The sequence below is a fragment of the Nerophis ophidion genome, linkage group LG25, assembly GCF_033978795.1.
Source record: "Nerophis ophidion isolate RoL-2023_Sa linkage group LG25, RoL_Noph_v1.0, whole genome shotgun sequence".
In the NCBI taxonomy this organism is placed as follows: Eukaryota; Metazoa; Chordata; class Actinopteri; order Syngnathiformes; family Syngnathidae; genus Nerophis; species Nerophis ophidion.
In genome coordinates, this window is record NC_084635.1 from 1919057 (window position 1) to 1936127 (window position 17071).

At 42.9% G+C, this 17071-nt stretch overlaps 1 protein-coding gene across 4 annotated transcripts in view; it reads left to right on the plus strand.

Moving 5' to 3' along the window:
- ankrd11 (ankyrin repeat domain 11) overlaps positions 1-17071 on the plus strand; it is a 288681-nt gene that overhangs the window by 263731 nt on the left and 7879 nt on the right. The window contains exons 6-11 of one of the 4 annotated variants that reach the window (XM_061887685.1): positions 2809-3009; positions 3102-3244; positions 7539-7686; positions 9696-14082; positions 14159-16808; positions 16912-17010. In XM_061887685.1, the coding sequence (XP_061743669.1) occupies positions 2809-3009; positions 3102-3244; positions 7539-7686; positions 9696-14082; positions 14159-16808; positions 16912-17010 (7628 nt within the window). Of the gene's footprint in view, positions 1-2808; positions 3010-3101; positions 3245-7538; positions 7687-9695; positions 14083-14158; positions 16809-16911; positions 17011-17071 lie in introns of those variants that run through there. The other 3 variants (XM_061887689.1, XM_061887687.1, XM_061887688.1) reach the window with 3 other exon arrangements.

The following is a 17071-nucleotide window of genomic DNA, read 5'->3' on the forward strand; positions in this document are numbered from 1 at the left end:
GCTAATAATGTAAACAGAGGCCCCACTAAATCTCAATAAGTGTGTGCTTGTAACCTCATACACTTATACAGGTAGCCTACACAACAGGCTAATAATGTCAACAGAAGGCTCAAGTAAATCTCAATAAGTGTGTGCATGTAACCTCATACACTTATACAGGTAGCCTACACAACAGGCTAATAATGTAAACAGAAGGCTCAAGTAAATCTCAATTAAGTGTGTGCTTGTAACCTCATACACTTATACAGGTAGCCTACACAACAGGCTAATAATGTAAACAGTGGCCCCACTAAATCTCAATAAGTGTGTGCTTGTAACCTCATACACTTATACAGGTAGCCTACACAACAGGCTAATGTAAACAGAGGCCCCACTAAATCTCAATAAGTGTGTGCTTGTAACCTCATACACTTATACAGGTACACAACATATCCCAACGTCACCGCGTCCAAAACTTGCGTCACACGCCACTATTCGGCCTTGTTTTTAACTCATTCCACCGAAGGCCGAATGTGGCTTTTTTTGCCATATTCGGACGAATATATTCGGTTACCGATTAATCGGTGCATCCCTAATATATATATATATATATATATATATGTATATATTTATTTATTAAAGGTAAATTGAGCAAATTGGCTATTTCTGGCAATTTATTTAAGTGTGTATCAAACTGGTAGCCCTTGGCATTAATCAGTACCCAAGAAGTAGCTCTTGCTTTCAAAAAGGTTGAAACCCTAACCAAATAACTCTAAATTAAGTATTTATTACTTACATCAGTGGTTCTTAACCTCGTTGGAGGTACCAAACCCCACTAGTTTCATATGTAAGTACCAAACCCCACTAGTTTCATATGTAAGTACCAAACCCCACCAGTTTCATATGTAAGTACCAAACCCCACCAGTTTCATATGTAAGTACATAACCCCACCAGTTTCATATGTAAGTACCAAACCCCACCAGTTTCATATGTAAGTACATAACCCCATAGTTTCATATGTAAGTACCAAACCCCACCAGTTTCATATGTAAGTACCAAACCCCACCAGTTTCATATGTAAGTACCAAACCCCACCAGTTTCATATGTAAGTACCAAACCCCACCAGTTTCATATGTAAGTACCAAACCCCACCAGTTTCATATGTAAGTACATAACCCCACCAGTTTCATATGTAAGTACCAAACCCCACCAGTTTCATATGTAAGTACCAAACCCCACCAGTTTCATATGTAAGTACATAACCCCATAGTTTCATATGTAAGTACCAAACCCCACCAGTTTCATATGTAAGTACCAAACCCCACTAGTTTCATATGTAAGTACCAAACCCCACCAGTTTCATATGTAAGTACCAAACCCCACCAGTTTCATATGTAAGTACCAAACCCCACCAGTTTCATATGTAAGTACATAACCCCACCAGTTTCATATGTAAGTACCAAACCCCACCAGTTTCATATGTAAGTACCAAACCCCACCAGTTTCATATGTAAGTACCAAACCCCACCAGTTTCATATGTAAGTACCAAACCCCACTAGTTTCCTATGTAAGTACCAAACCCACCAGTTTCATATGTAAGTACCAAACCCCACCAGTTTCATATGTAAGTACCAAACCCCACCAGTTTCATATGTAAGTACCAAACCCACCAGTTTCATATGTAAGTACCAAACCCCACCAGTTTCATATGTAAGTACCAAACCCACCAGTTTCATATGTAAGTACCAAACCCCACTAGTTTCCTATGTAAGTACCAAACCCCACCAGTTTCATATGTAAGTACCAAACCCCACCAGTTTCATATGTAAGTACCAAACCCCACCAGTTTCATATGTAAGTACCAAACCCCACTAGTTTCCTATGTAAGTACCAAACCCCACCAGTTTCCTATGTAAGTACCAAACCCACCAGTTTCATATGTAAGTACCAAACCCACCAGTTTCATATGTAAGTACCAAACCCCACCAGTTTCATATGTAAGTACCAAACCCACCAGTTTCATATGTAAGTACCAAACCCCACTAGTTTCATATGTAAGTACCAAACCCCACCAGTTTCATATGTAAGTACCAAACCCACCAGTTTCATATGTAAGTACCAAACCCCACCAGTTTCATATGTAAGTACCAAACCCCACCAGTTTCATATGTGCATTCACCGAACCCTTTTTAAATTCAAGACAAAGTTACATGTTTCTAGTAACACTTTAGTATGGGGGACATATTCTAAGTAATAAAGACTTCATTTAGAGTTATTTGGTTAGGGTCAGGCTTAGAGGGTTGGGGTTTATAGTAAGGCCATGCTGAATAAGGCATTAATAAGTACGCAATAATGACTAGTTAAGAGTCAAATGTTACTAATTTGCATGTTAATAAGCAAGTGATTAATGGTGAATATGTTCCCCATACTAAAGTGTTGCCATGTTATTTTTACTGGTGCATAAACTGAAGCGTGCATGACATCACTTCTAGGGTTCGATCCAACCCAGGATAAGAACCACTGGTATAGATTGAGTGAGAGAATATGCTCTGCTCAATAATGTCAACATGGTCTCTTTAGTCCAGTCTTGTAAAAGTGTTGTGAGGCTGTAGTGGAGCTTTGCTGCTGCTCGTTGTTGGAGTGAGGCTGTAGTGGAACTTTGCTACTGCTCGTTGTTGGAGTGAGGCTGCCCCCCTCTGGCCAGAAGCACTTCAAACAATAACAATAGCACAAGAACATCATGACTCAACATTTCTTTAAAAGAACCAACTGGCATCTGTTTGGAGTCAGCCAAGTATTATTGACATGTCCCCACCCCGCCAACAGACACAACACCAAAGCACCAGTCACAGTCCAGTTTGGGTCAGAAGGGAACGCCAAACTCTGCATCTAAAACCAAAGACAAAGTGAATAAACGAAACGAGAGAGGAGAAACCAGATTGCACAGGTCGGCAATACGGGGAGAGGTACGCCGCATCAAGGAGCTCATCAGCGAGGGAGCTGATGTGAATGTAAAAGACTTTGCAGGTGAGAGACTTTGTCATCTAAAGTCGCCAAAACACTTTCATACTCGCCTCATCCTTCACTCCAACGCCTTTCTTCCTCTGCGTGACACTCAGGCTGGACTGCATTGCATGAGGCGTGCAACAGGGGGTACTATGATGTGGCCAAGCAGCTGCTGGCAGCCGGAGCAGAGGTCAACACCAAGGGTCTGGATGACGACACCCCGCTCCACGACGCGTCCAACAATGGACACTTCAAGGTCTTTTTCTACTTTTACTCCACAGACAGATGGATGGATTCACTCTGTATTGTTCCTGAGGGGAATTCAATGTAAACATTGGATAAAAGCAATGAAGTTGGCACGTTGTGTAAATGGGTGGTTCTCAAATGGGGTACTTGAAGGTATGCCAAGGGGTACTTGAAGGTATGCCAAGGGGTACTTGAAGGTATGCCAAGGGGTACTTGAAGGTATGCCAAGGGGTACTTGAAGGTATGCCAAGGGGTACTTGAAGGTATGCCAAGGGGTACTTGAAGGTATGCCAAGGGGTACTTGAAGGTATGCCAAGGGGTACTTGAAGGTATGCCAAGGGGTACTTGAAGGTATGCCAAGGGGTACTTGAAGGTATGCCAAGGGGTACTTGAAGGTATGCCAAGGGGTACTTGAAGGTATGCCAAGGGGTACTTGAAGGTATGCCAAGGGGTACTTGAAGGTATGCCAAGGGGTACTCGAAGGTATGCCAAGGGGTACTCGAAGGTATGCCAAGGGGTACTCGAAGGTATGCCAAGGGGTACTCGAAGGTATGCCAAGGGGTACTTGAAGGTATGCCAAGGGGTACTTGAAGGTATGCCAAGGGGTACTTGAAGGTATGCCAAGGGGTACTCGAAGGTATGCCAAGGGGTACTCGAAGGTATGCCAAGGGGTACTCGAAGGTATGCCAAGGGGTACTCGAAGGTATGCCAAGGGGTACTCGAAGGTATGCCAAGGGGTACTTGAAGGTATGCCAAGGGGTACTTGAAGGTATGCCAAGGGGTACTTGAAGGTATACCAAGGGGTACGTGAGATTTTTCTAAAATATTCTAAAAATAGCAACAATTCAAAAATCTTGAATAATACTTCAACAAAATATGAATGTAAGTTCATAAAGTGTGAAAAGAAATACAACAATGCAATATTCAGTGTTGACAGCTAGATTTTTTGTGGACATGTTCCATAAATATTGATGTTAAAGATTTATTTTTTTGTGAAGAAATGTTTAGAAGTAAGTTGATGAATCCAGATGGATCTCTATTACAATCCCCAAAGAGGGCACTTTAAGTTGATGATTACTTCTATGTGGAGAAATCTGTATTTAGAATTGAATCATTTGTTTATTTTTCAACAAGTTTTAAGTTGTTTTTATATATATTTTTTCCAAATAGTTCCAGAAAGACCACTACAAATGAGCAATATTTTGCACTGTTATAAATCAGAAACTGTATTTTACTTCTTTATCTCTTTTTCCCATCCAAAAATGCTTTGCTCTGATTAGAGCAGGGGTAGGGAACCTATGGCTCTAAAGCCAGATGTGGCTCTTTTGATGACTACATATGGCTCTCAGATAATTATATTTATATAGCGCTTTTCTCTAGTGACTCAAAGTGCTTTACATAGTGACACCCAATATCTAAGTTACATTTAAAGCAGTGTGGGTGGCACTGGGGGCAGGTGGGTAAAGTGTCTTGCCCAAGGACACAACGGCAGTGACTAGGATGGCGGAAGCAAGAATCAAACCTGGGACGGCGTGGCGCAGTGGGAGAGTGGCCGTGCGCAACCCGAGGGTCCCTGGTTCAAATCCCACCTAGTACCAACCTCGTCACGTCCGTTGTGTCCTGAGCAAGACACTTCACCCTTGCTCCTGATGGGTGCTGGTTTGGCGCCTTGCATGGCAGCTCCCTCCATCAGTGTGTGAATGTGGAAGTAGTGTCAAAGCGCTTTGAGTACCTTGAAGGTAGAAAAGTGCTATATAAGTACAACCCATTTATCATTTATTTATTTACCCTCAGGTTGCTAGCACGGCCACTCTCCTAACCGAGCTAAGCCGAGTAACTGTGTAATACTCTTCCATATCAGTAGGTGGCAGTCGGTAGCTAATTGCTTTGTAGATGTGGGAAACAGCGGGAGGCAGAGTGCAGGTAAAAAGGCGTCAAATGCTTAAACCAGGGGTAGGGAACCTATGGCTCTAGAGTCAGATGACTGCGTCTGGCTCTCAGATCAATCTTAGCTGACATTGCTTAACACGATAAGTAATGAATAATTCCGCTGGTAATCACAGTTTCAAAAATAATGTTCAAATTATAAAACATTCTCATGCATTTTAATCCAACCATCCGTTTTCTACCGCACCTGTTCAAGATGTCGCATTAATGGTAAGAAGTATTATATTTATTATTGGTTAACTTTTATAATAACAATGTTGTTAAAAAGAAAGAAGACTTATTATACTCCACAAATGTTGGTCATACTTAAAAATGCACAAATTTAGTTACATTCAGTGTTAAAAAATATGATATGGCTCTCACGGAAATACATTTTGAAATATTTGGCTTTCATGGCTCTCTCAGCCTAAAAGGTTCCCGACCCCTGGATTAGGGGGTACTTGAATGAAAAAAATGTTCACAGGGGGTACATCACTGAAAAAAGGTTGAGAACCACTGGTGTAAATGGTAAATATAAACTGAATACATCCATCCATCCATTTTCTACCGCTTATTCCCTTTGGGGTCGCGACCTCATCGCAGGGCCAATACAGACAGACACACAACATTCACACAATTTAGTGTTGCAACACTAAACTGAATACAATGATCTGCAAATCCTATTCAACTTATATTCAATTGAATAAACAAGATATTTAATGTTTGAACTGGGACTTTTTTTTTTTTTTTTTGCAATTAATCATTAAGTTATTATTTAATGGCAGCAACACATTGCAAAAAAATTGGCACTGGGGGATTTTTACCACTGTGTTACATGGCCTTTCCTTTTAACAACACTCCGTAAACAGGGTGCAATTATTTTCCATTACAGTTAAGTTGTTCAACAGTTCAAAGTCTCTGTTGTGGTATTTTAGGCTTCATAATGCGCCACACATTTTCAATGGAGACATGTCTAGACTACAGGCAGGCCAGTCTAGTACCCGCACTCTTTTACTGTGAAGCCACGCTGCTGTAACACTTGTCTTGCTGAAATAAGCAGGGGCGTCCATGATAACGTTGCTTGGATGACAACATATGTTGCTCCAAAACCTGTATGGACCTTTCAGCATTAATGGTGCCTTCACAGATGTGTAAGTTACCCATGCCTTGGGCACTAATGCACCCCCATACCATCACACATGCTGGCTTTTACACTTTGCGCCTATAACAATCTGGATGGTTCTTTTCCTCTTTGTTCCGGAGGACACCACGTCCACAGTTTCCAAAAACAATTTGAAATGTGGACTCGTCAGACCACAGAACACTTTTCCACTTTGCATCAGTCCATCTTAGATGAGCTCGGGCCCAGCGATGCCGGTGGTGTTTCTGGGTGTTGTTGATAAAAGGCTTTCGCTTTGCATTGTAGTGTTTTATCTTGGCGCGGTATAGCTCGGTTGGTTGAGCGGCCGTGTCAGCAACTTGAGGGTTGCATGTTCGATTCCCGCTTCCGCCATCCTAGTCACTGCCGTTGTGTCCTTGGGCAAGACACTTTACCCACCTGCTCCCAGTGCCACCCACACTGCTTTAAATGTAACTTAGATATTGGGTTTCACTATGTAAAGCGCTTTGAGTCACTAGAGAAAAGCGCTAAATAAATATAATTCACCTCACTTTTATCTTGCAATTACAGATGTAGCGACCAACTGTAGTTACTGACAGTGGTTTTCTGAAGTGTTCCTGAGCCCATGTGGTGATATCCTTTACACACTGATGTCTCTTTTTGATGCAGTACCACCTGAGGGATTGAAGGTCCGTAATATCATCGCTTACGTGCAGTGATTTCTCCAGAACCTTTCGATGATATTACGGACCGTAGATGGTAAAATCCCTAAATTCCTTGCAATAGCTCGTTGAGAAATGTTGTTCTAAAACTGTTTGACAATTTGCTTACAAAGTGGTGACCCTCACCCCATCCTTGTTTGTGAATTACTTAGCGTTTCATGGAAGCTGCTTTTATAGCCAATCATGGCACCCACCTGTTCCCAATTAGCCTGCACACCTGTGGGATGTTCCAAATAAGTGTTTGATGAGCATTCCTCAACTTTATCAGTATTTATTGCCACCTATGCCAGCTTTTTTGAAACATGTTGCAGACATTAAGTTCCAAATGAGCTAATATTCGCAAAAAATAACAAAGTTTTAGAGTTGGAACGTTTAACTATCTTGTCTTTGCAGTCTATTCAACTGAATTTAAGTTGAAAAGGATTTGCAAATCATTGTATTCTTTTTTTATTTACGTTATACACGACGTGCCAACTTGTCTGCTTTGGGGTTTTGTAGGAACACTTTTTTGACTCTGGCCCTTTTCTGTCTTTCAGGTGGTGAAGCTACTTTTACGGTATGGGGGGGACCCACGTCAAAGCAACAGAAGAGGGGAAACGCCTTTGAATGTTGCCAACTCTCCAACTATGCTGAATTTGTTGCTGGGGAAGGGCACATACACCTCAAGTGAAGAGAGCTCGTCAGGTACGTGGTTTAATAAGAGCCATCACCAATCTTAATACACTGGAACCTTCATTTATTTAGCTGACTGGTTATTGAACAGGGTTTGTAAATGCAAAAGTTTATATTAAAGCAAATTTCACCATAAGAATCAACGTAAATATGAGTAATGGCTTCCAGTCTGGACGAGAGTTGTACGGTATACAGGTACTAGTATAGCATCGTGGTACTAATGAAGGAAAAATGGTACTATACTCCTGTTTGAAAAGTACCGGTTCGGCTTTTTTTTTTTTACTGGCATGACAGCCTGTTGTCTTCACTTTGTGACATTGTTGTGTTTACGAGTAGAAGAGCGTGTTCGGCAGCGCAAGAGCACAGAGTACTTACAAGCAGACATAGTTTGTGAACAGAAAAAGGAGAACAGACGCATTATGGCTTAAAAATGATCAATACAGGTGAAGTTATAACACTGAAACACCCTCAAGAAGAAGTGCTTTAAAGGGGAACATTATCACAATTTCAAAAGGGTTTAAAACAATAAAAATCAGTTCCCAGTGGCTTGTTGTATTTTTTGAAGTTTTTTTCAAAATTTTACCGGTCTCGGAATATCCCTAAATAAAGCTTTAAAGTGCCTTATTTTCGCTCTCTGCGAAGACACTGGCCATTTCCCTGTGACGTCACACAGTGCTGCCAATGTAAACAAACAATGGGAATACCACAGCAAGATATAGCGACATTAGCTCGGATTCAAACTCGGATTTCAGCGACTTAAGCGATTCAACAGATTACGCATGTATTGAAACAGATGGTTGGAGTATGAAAGTATTGAAGAAGAAACTGAAGCTATTGAGTGAATAGCTATTGACGCTATTCATAGCCATAGCATGGCCGAATAGCTGCATTAGCATCGCCGGTAAAATGTGCGGACCAAACGATCAGGACTTTCGCATCTTTTGACAGTGGAGCAACCTAAATCCGTCGATTGGTAAGTGTTTGTTTCGCATTAAATGTGGGTGGAAGGAAACGTAATATAGTTGCAAATGCATCTGCAGGTTATCCATACATCTCTGTACCATGTCTGCTTTAGCACCGCCGGTAAATAGCATGTTAGCATCGATTAGCGTAGCATTTTAGCATCGATTAGCTGGCAGTCAACATCAACAAAACTCACCTTTGTGATTTCGTTGACTTAATGGTTGCAAATGCATCTGCAGGTTATCCATACATCTCTGTGCCATGTCTGTCTTAGCATCGCCGGTCAAATGTGGAGACACTCTGGCACATTCAATGGGGGTCTGGCGGCAGACACTTTGGCATCTTGGGGCCAGTGGTGCAACTTGAATCCCTCCCTGTTAGTGTTGTTACACCCTCCGACAACACACCCACCAGGCATGATGTCTCCAAGGTTCCAAAAAATAGTCAAAAAAACGGAAAATAACAGAGCTGAGACCCAATGTTTACAATGGGTTGAAAATGAAAATGGCGGCTGTTTTACCTCGGCGACGTCACATTCTGACGTCATCGCCTCCAGCGCGATAAACAGAAAGGCGTTTAATTCGCCAAAATTCACCCATTTGGAGTTCGGAAATTGGTTAAAAAAATAGACGGTCTTTTTTCTGCACCATCAAGGTATATATTGACGCTCACATAGGTCTGCTGATAATGTTCCCCTTTAACAGTAAATTAACAAGTAGATTAATAATTCATTTTCTACCACTTGTCCTTCTTAATGTTGACAAAATAATAGAATGGAAAATGACACAATCTGTTACTGCATATGTCAGCAGTCTAATTAGGAGCATTTGTTTGCTTACTTACTACTAAAAGACAAATTTAAAATTAGAAACACATGTTTGATGTACCCTAAGATTTTTTGCCAAAGCCAATAATGCTATTTTTTGTGGTCTCCTTGATTTAGAAAAGTATCGAAATAATTTTAGTACCGGTACCAAAATATTGGTATCGGGACAACACTAGTATGTTGATTATGTATACCTATATCTCTAACCTGTTTCAACTTGGCCTCCCCACAGAATCTTCAGAAGAGGAAGACGCTCCCTCGTTCGCCCCATCCAGCTCTGTTGATGGCAATAACACAGACTCAGAGTTTGAGAAGGGTTTGAAGTTAAAAGGGAAAACAATAGACCCTCCTAAATGCGCTGTCACACCCGTCAAAGATGAATACGAATTTGACGAGGATGACGAGGAGGAGCGAGTCCCGCCCGTGGACGATAAGCACCTCTTGAAAAAAGACTTCCGTAAGGAAACGGTCCCCAAGGCCAACAGCTTAATCGCCATACCCAAGATGGAGGTTAAAACCTATTCCAAAAGCAACTCGCTCACACCAAAGAAAACCATCAGGCGCATCATCTCGGACAGTAACAGTTCAGATGAGGATGACAGGACGCTGTGTTTCACGCCGGCGCCTACCCCACGACAACAGGTCTTACAAACAAATACCAAGACGAGAGACTCTGGAACTCTGAGCTCCAAACAACTAAAAGACAAGAACAAGGTAAAAAAGAAGAGAAAGAAGGAGAACAAAAACAACGTTAGCAAAGAAGTCCGGTTTGGTAAAGTCAACGACAAATTTTGCACGTCTGACTCTGATTGTGGCGATATGGAGAGTGAAGACGATAAAGGCACAAACAGCATAAAGGACTCTTCTATGAATATGAAAGAACCCACTGGCTTCAGTGTGTCGTCGTCGTCCTCGCATGGAAACCTGAACTCTCAAAAACCAGCACCGTCGTTAGCGGAACAGCACCCAAAGCAGTGGCGGACAGACGGCTGGAAAACTGTGTCGTCTCCAACGTGGTCTGACGTTAGTTCTCTCTCGGATTCCGTAAGAACAAGACCTTCCAGCGAGTCTGACTACTCCTCTGCCGACTCCAGTGTTGAGTCAATAAAGCAAATTAAGAGGAAAGGACCAGAGAGTAAAAAGAAGAACAACAACGTACACAGTAATGCAGTGGACAAGAAAAATTCCGACCTCTACAAAAATGCAGACAGTACGGCTTCCAAAACGGATGTAGATGGTAAAGTGGTCAAGAAGCATAAAGTGAAGCACAAGCACAAAAGCAAAGAAAAGGATAAAGCGCCGAGTCTCGTGCTTAATCAAGACATGAATGAGAAATTTGTCAAAAGTTACTCTTTTGATTTTGATGACTCGAGGCAAAAGTCTGTAATTGTGGATTCAGAATCAGCAGCTGAAGGCAAGATCAAGTTATCAAAACATGAAAAAGACCATTCAAAAAAGGAAGAAAGGCTCTCGAAAAACAAGTCAGAAGAAAAAGAGTGGTTGTTGGGCAAAGACGTGCACAGAACAGTCGAAAAAGAGAAAAATAAGAAAATCAAGGACGCCACCAAGGACAAGACCAACAAAGACGAGCGAGAAAAACCTTTGAAATCTGAAAAAGATCGAAATCTCAAGGAAAAGCCCAAGGAGGATAAACTAAAAGTTCATAAAGAGGAAAAAAAGAAAAAGTCTAAGGAGAAATCAAAGGCCGATAAAAAAGGTGAGCAGAAAGAGGAGAAACATCTCAAAGTTGACAAGGAGAAGACCACCAAGGAGGAGAAATTTAAAAAGGACAAACTTCAGAAGGACGAGTCAGATTACGAGAGCTATGACGTCAACAACCGTTTCCTAAACCTGGATGACACCAAGCTCAGCGCCTCGGATGACCACCATGACAGGTGGGGCTCTGAGATGTCCTCAGACTCTTCCCTCTCTGGAGAAGACAGCTGGGATGCTCCTGTCAAAGAGTACAAAGAATACAAAGCCAATAATTCCGTGAAACTCATTGTTGAAACTGTCAAGGAAGAGACGCGCAGGAAAGACAACAAGGTGAAAGACAAGAAATCTGATCATAGTGAGAAAAGACCAGAGAAAGATGTCACGTCAAAAAAGAAAGACAAAGATTCTTCAGAAAAGAAGAAGGACTGGTCAGATAAACAAAAATTAAACTCCGGTCATACAATTGAAAAAGAAAAGAAGCGGAAAGAATCCACAGAAATAGTTAAAGACAAAAAAGAAAAGGATCCTCTGGAGAACAGCCGAGACCGCAAAGACTCCTATGACTTCACCAAGGAAAGGAAAGACATCAAAATCAAGCAAGAGTCAATTCGAGAGGAATACGGAAATGACACTTTCTTTAAAGACATGGACCCCGTTGGCAAACCTTGTGACATCCGAGAAAGAAACCATTCTGGTAAGGAGAAGGAAAAGAAGCTCGAGGCAATGGAAAAACGTGAGAAAACTAAAGCAGAGAAGCACAAAGTAAAAGACAGAGGTGCAGATCAGGAAAAGGACAAGAATGACAAAAACTCTGCAGAAAAGACTGTCAAGGAAAAGGACATTGATCGGACGGCCAAAGACAAAAAGGAGGGAGCAAAAGACAAGCACAAAGAATCTCATGGCAAAGATCGGAAGATGTCATCAGAACAGACCAAGGAAAAGAAAGACAAAGTGTCCCTGGACAAACATACCGACAGAGAGAAGGATTTCATCGAGGTGAAGAAAGCCGAGAAAATACGAGAGAAAACATGGTTCAAGATAGCTGACATTTTTACCGATGAAAGTGATGACGAGGACAGTTACAATGGCGGTGTTTCTCTCATGGCTGACTCCATCAGAAAGGACTCAACACCTGATCTCGATGAGCTGGATCACTTCCCATCAGAAAAAATTAGGAAAATGTCCTCGGAGTCTAAACATAATGCCGAGAAGTCCAAAGACAAAGACCATAAAGAGAAAAAGAAAGAGAAAGGCTCTTTTGACATGGGCAAAGAGCGGAAAGGCTCCCTAGAGAAACACAACAAAGACAAAAAAGATTCTGTTGACATCAAACACAAGGACAGAAAAGACAGGATGTCAGTAGACTCAAACCAAGAGAAGAAAAATAAGCAGAAGATGTTGGACAAAAGAGATAACAGCGAGGAGAAACCGAAAAGTAAATACAAAGACAAGATGGATAATTCCAAGGAACGAAAACCATCAAAAGGCAGTTTTGAGAATGAAAAATCCCTCCTGGAAAAATTGGAAGAAGAAGCGATGAACGATTACAAGGATGATTCCAATGACAAGAACAGTGAACTTTCGTCTGATAGTTTCACTGACAGGGGTCATGAACCCATCCTCACAAACTACTATGACTCAATCAGCCTTACAGATGTCCCTGAAGACAGGAGGGACTCTCTTTCTATAGTCACACCTCAGGATAAATTCAGAGAAAAAGAAAGACATCGGCATTCCTCATCGTCTTCTTCCAAAAAAAGCCACGACAAGGATAAAGAAAAGGTCAAGAAGGACAAAGGAGACAAACGTGACAAAACAGAGGAAATCAGAGACCTGTACGGTCGGAGGGAAAGCTTACCTTTTGACAAAGAGCCAATGCCCTTAGAGGCTGATCCTTATACATTCCCATACGGCGGCAAAGGAGATGGCGAAGATGATTTTGATAAAACATTGGAATTCGAAAAAGAGATGTCCAAAAAGGACAAAGCAACTAGTGTCATCAGTGATCGAATGAAGGACAAAAAGAAGAAGGAGAAACATAAAATCAAGGAGGAAAGGAACAAGCATATTGATGGCTTTGGTACATCGAAGCACTCCAAAGAAGACATAAAGTTGGGATTAAAAGATAGCCCGCAGATCACCGTTCTAAAAGACAGATCAAAAGAAGAGAGCCCTAAATCGGATATTAAAAAAGAGAGGAACCGAGACATACTGGAGAAAGACAACAGATTAGACCACAATAAATCAAAGACTAAAGATGAAAATGAAAAGCTCAATCTGTCCAAAGACGCAGGACGCAAAGATAATCGCCCACGTGAAAAACTCCTGGTGGATGGTGATTATCAAATGACCAGTTTTGGTCAGATGCTGAGTTCAAAAGATCAGGAAATTGAAGAGCGTCACAAGAGACATAAAGAAAGAATGAAACAAATGGAGAAACTGAGACCCAAGTCCGGAGACCCTAAACTCAAGGACAAAACCAAATCCACGGAAGAAATGCGCAAGAACCGCGCAGAGCTTTCCTCAAAGAAATCAAGCGGTCTGGAGTCCGGTCTCAAAGAGAAGAAGCTGAAGGACGTAGGTCAACCAGATCAAATGATGTCCCCGAGTAGGAAGTTCCAACCATCATTAGAAAGTCAGAATTCAAAAGACTGGCTGGCAGGCCATCAAGTCAAAGAGAACCTCCCGGCTTCTCCCAGGTCAGAACAGAATAGGCCGACTGGTGTCCCCACACCAACGTCTGTCATCTCCTGCCCCAGTTACGAGGAAGTAATGCAGACTCCACGGACCCCATCTTGTAGTGCAGAAGATTACCCTGATATCATGCTCGATGGACTGGACTGCCAGAACTCCTCAGCTATGACTATGTCCATGAACGCTTGCTCACCGTCTTTCTTTGAAAGGTATTTTGTCCACATCAATTTACTTTTTTTCAACCTTGACTATTTTCTAATGTATGGTCCTTCTGTTTTCCACCAGCAGGTACTCCCAGAGTTTTCAGGAAGGCACGTGTCCTACCCCTGCAAAGAACCTCCAGTTGCCACTTATTGGGCGTTCTGCGACCTCTGATGTACGCAGGCCTCTGGAAGATGAGTTCAAAGCGGAGGCTGACAAGTTTCTTCGGCAGCATTGTGATCCATCAGCTGAATTCCAGCCTATTGCTGCTACACTAAGTCTAGAAGATAAATCTATAAACCGTCTGGAAAGCTTGTCCTCGCCCTTTTTCTCTCCAATTAGGTTGTTGTCACCCCGACAGGAACTAAGTCACCCGGTCTCAGATATGGCAACACCGACTCTCCCTTGCATTGAAAGCAATGATCATCTTCCTGATAGTGTTTACAACAGTTTTTTGCCCAAACCATCTACACCGGTTCACAGGCCAGATCCGCAGGAGCCTTGCTTCGACATTGCCGCACCACCAACGCCAGCTCCTGCCGCATTGCCACCACTTGACATAGACGACATAGCTGAACCCCATCACAGTGAACCTAACCTAGTCCTCTCAGATCTCCCCTCTGTTGCAGAGGAAAGGGATGAAGAAGATGAAGAGGAAGATGAGGGTGAATACCTTGATTTAGATGAAAGAACTGATGAAGATCATTGTGCTGGAGATGAGACAGAGCAAACACAGGAAATATGTTCATTTTCCACTCAAGTTGAGGACCCTTTGAGAAAGAGCTGGCATGCTGAGTCTCCAGATCGGCAAGATCCTGAGGTCCACCAACTGACTCCATCACATCCCGAACCCAGCCTTGGAGAAAACTGTTATGACCAAAGCATGAGTTGGACTGCTGACGTGGACCTTAAATCTCCACACCGGACATATGGCGAGATAGAGGCTGCCGTCTCCAAAATAACTAGTCCTTATTCTCATTCAGACAATGATATGCAGCACTTGCCCGGACACCCGTCTGGAACTCCTCCTTATGCAACCTGGAATAGGTGGCACAAGGAAGAAGACCCTGAGGATTTTGATGAGCAGAAGGAGGCTGTGGCTGACATTCCATCTCCGGAGAGGCCAGATACTGCTCTGGATGAAGAACCCAGTTATTTAAACACGTCTTCATCCTCTACTAGACTGGAGTCTTTTTTCCAGGACTGTAACAAACCTAATATGGAGGTTAATAACCAGATGGACACAGAGGTCGCATGTGAAGAACCTGATGGCAGACACAGCACACATACTTTTGGTGCTACCACTGTCGGTCACATGACACCTGCGGTTGGTCCTGAGCCAGTTGTGCCATGGGCAGACCCATTCTCCACTGAGGCAGATGAGCTAGATGACCTGGGACCATTCTCTTTGCCTGACCTCCCAATCCCAGAGAAATCAGAAGAAGCCGAGCATAGAGACACTGAGTTTTCTGACCTTACCAAAAACGCACCATCCCACATTAGACATACGATTGCAGATATTGAGGATCCGGACTTGATAGAGGTGGACCCTTTTAGTCTTGCAAAAACATGTCCTTCTGAAGACCAAATGCTGTTGGAACCTACTGGACAAGACTTGGTTGTACCGTCATCACACACCAACTTCCAGCAAGAGTTAGACTCTGAGCCTCAGAGTGTTCCTGTCAATAGCCCGTTGGCTTTTACGCAACAGAGCCTCATGTTGGACAATAAGAGAGCATATGGAGTACCTGATGAGTCTGATCCCACTATATTGTATACATCCTTGAAATCAGAGACCAACCAGCTACATCACTTACAGATTCACTCCATAGCTGAGTCTTTACAGTTGGCACCAGACCATATGCCTCTTGAGAAGTCAGAGGTGAGACAAGAGGACACAACTGAGCTCATAGCAGAGTCAATATCATCCAGTCCTGTACCTCTGATCCCTGTAGCTGATGCCCTCCCCAGTTCAGTGGAACCTTCAGAGCCTCCAGAGATGACACCCAAGCCGACCCCAGTTCCCCAGAGCGCAGTGTCCACAGATAATCCCAAAAAGGTTGATGAAATCCCTCAGAGGATAACGCGGAATCGGGCCAAAAACAATCCCTCTGTTGTGGTTACTTCCTCAATCATAACGTCAACAAATTCCCCGCCTGTAACCATTAATCCAACTGTGAGCATTCATGCAATTCCTACCAGAATACCAACTCCCACGTCAGTGTCGGCCTTTTCAACGCCGAAGAAGGACAAAGACTCTTTGCTGATCGTCTCGTCTACTGCGCCCAATCCAACGACGACTTTATCTGTACAGAGTTCTGTCACCACATCTCCTACAGTGGTTCTAAGCAAATCAACTAAAGGCCGTCCTTTTCCTGCAGATGAAGATGATTCTCAGACACAGCTCCCACGTAAAAGGAAGTTTCCTCGTTCGACCGGGCAGCAGGTGCAAGTCCAGCTGGTGAACACGGCCATGCAGCAGACCAGGGAAATGATTCAGCAGACTTTGGCTGTGGTAGTCAATGCCATCAAGTTGGATGACATTGAGCCTTACCACAGCGACCGTTCCAATCCTTACTTTGAGTATCTACAGATAAGGAAGAAGATCGAGGAAAAGCGGAAAATCCTGTGCTACATAACCCCGCAGGCCCCACAGTGCTATGCTGAGTACGTGACCTACACGGGCTCCTATCTGCTGGACGGGAAGCCCCTTAGCAAGCTTCACATACCAGTGGTACGTTCAATCAATAATGACACCATGCCCACTTCAGAGGTCGAATTGCTATCTTGTTGGAGAAATCAAGAAACCGTAAGAATTGAAATGTTGTTTTTAACAGATTGCTCCACCGCCATCATTGTCAGAACCCCTGAAAGAGCTCTTCAGACAACAGGAGGCAGTGAGAGGAAAGCTCCGGTTGCAGCACAGCATAGAGCGGGTAAGGAATACACTGTCTGGGTTTTCTTCCCGGTTCACAAAAGACTAAGCCAGTTGAAAAT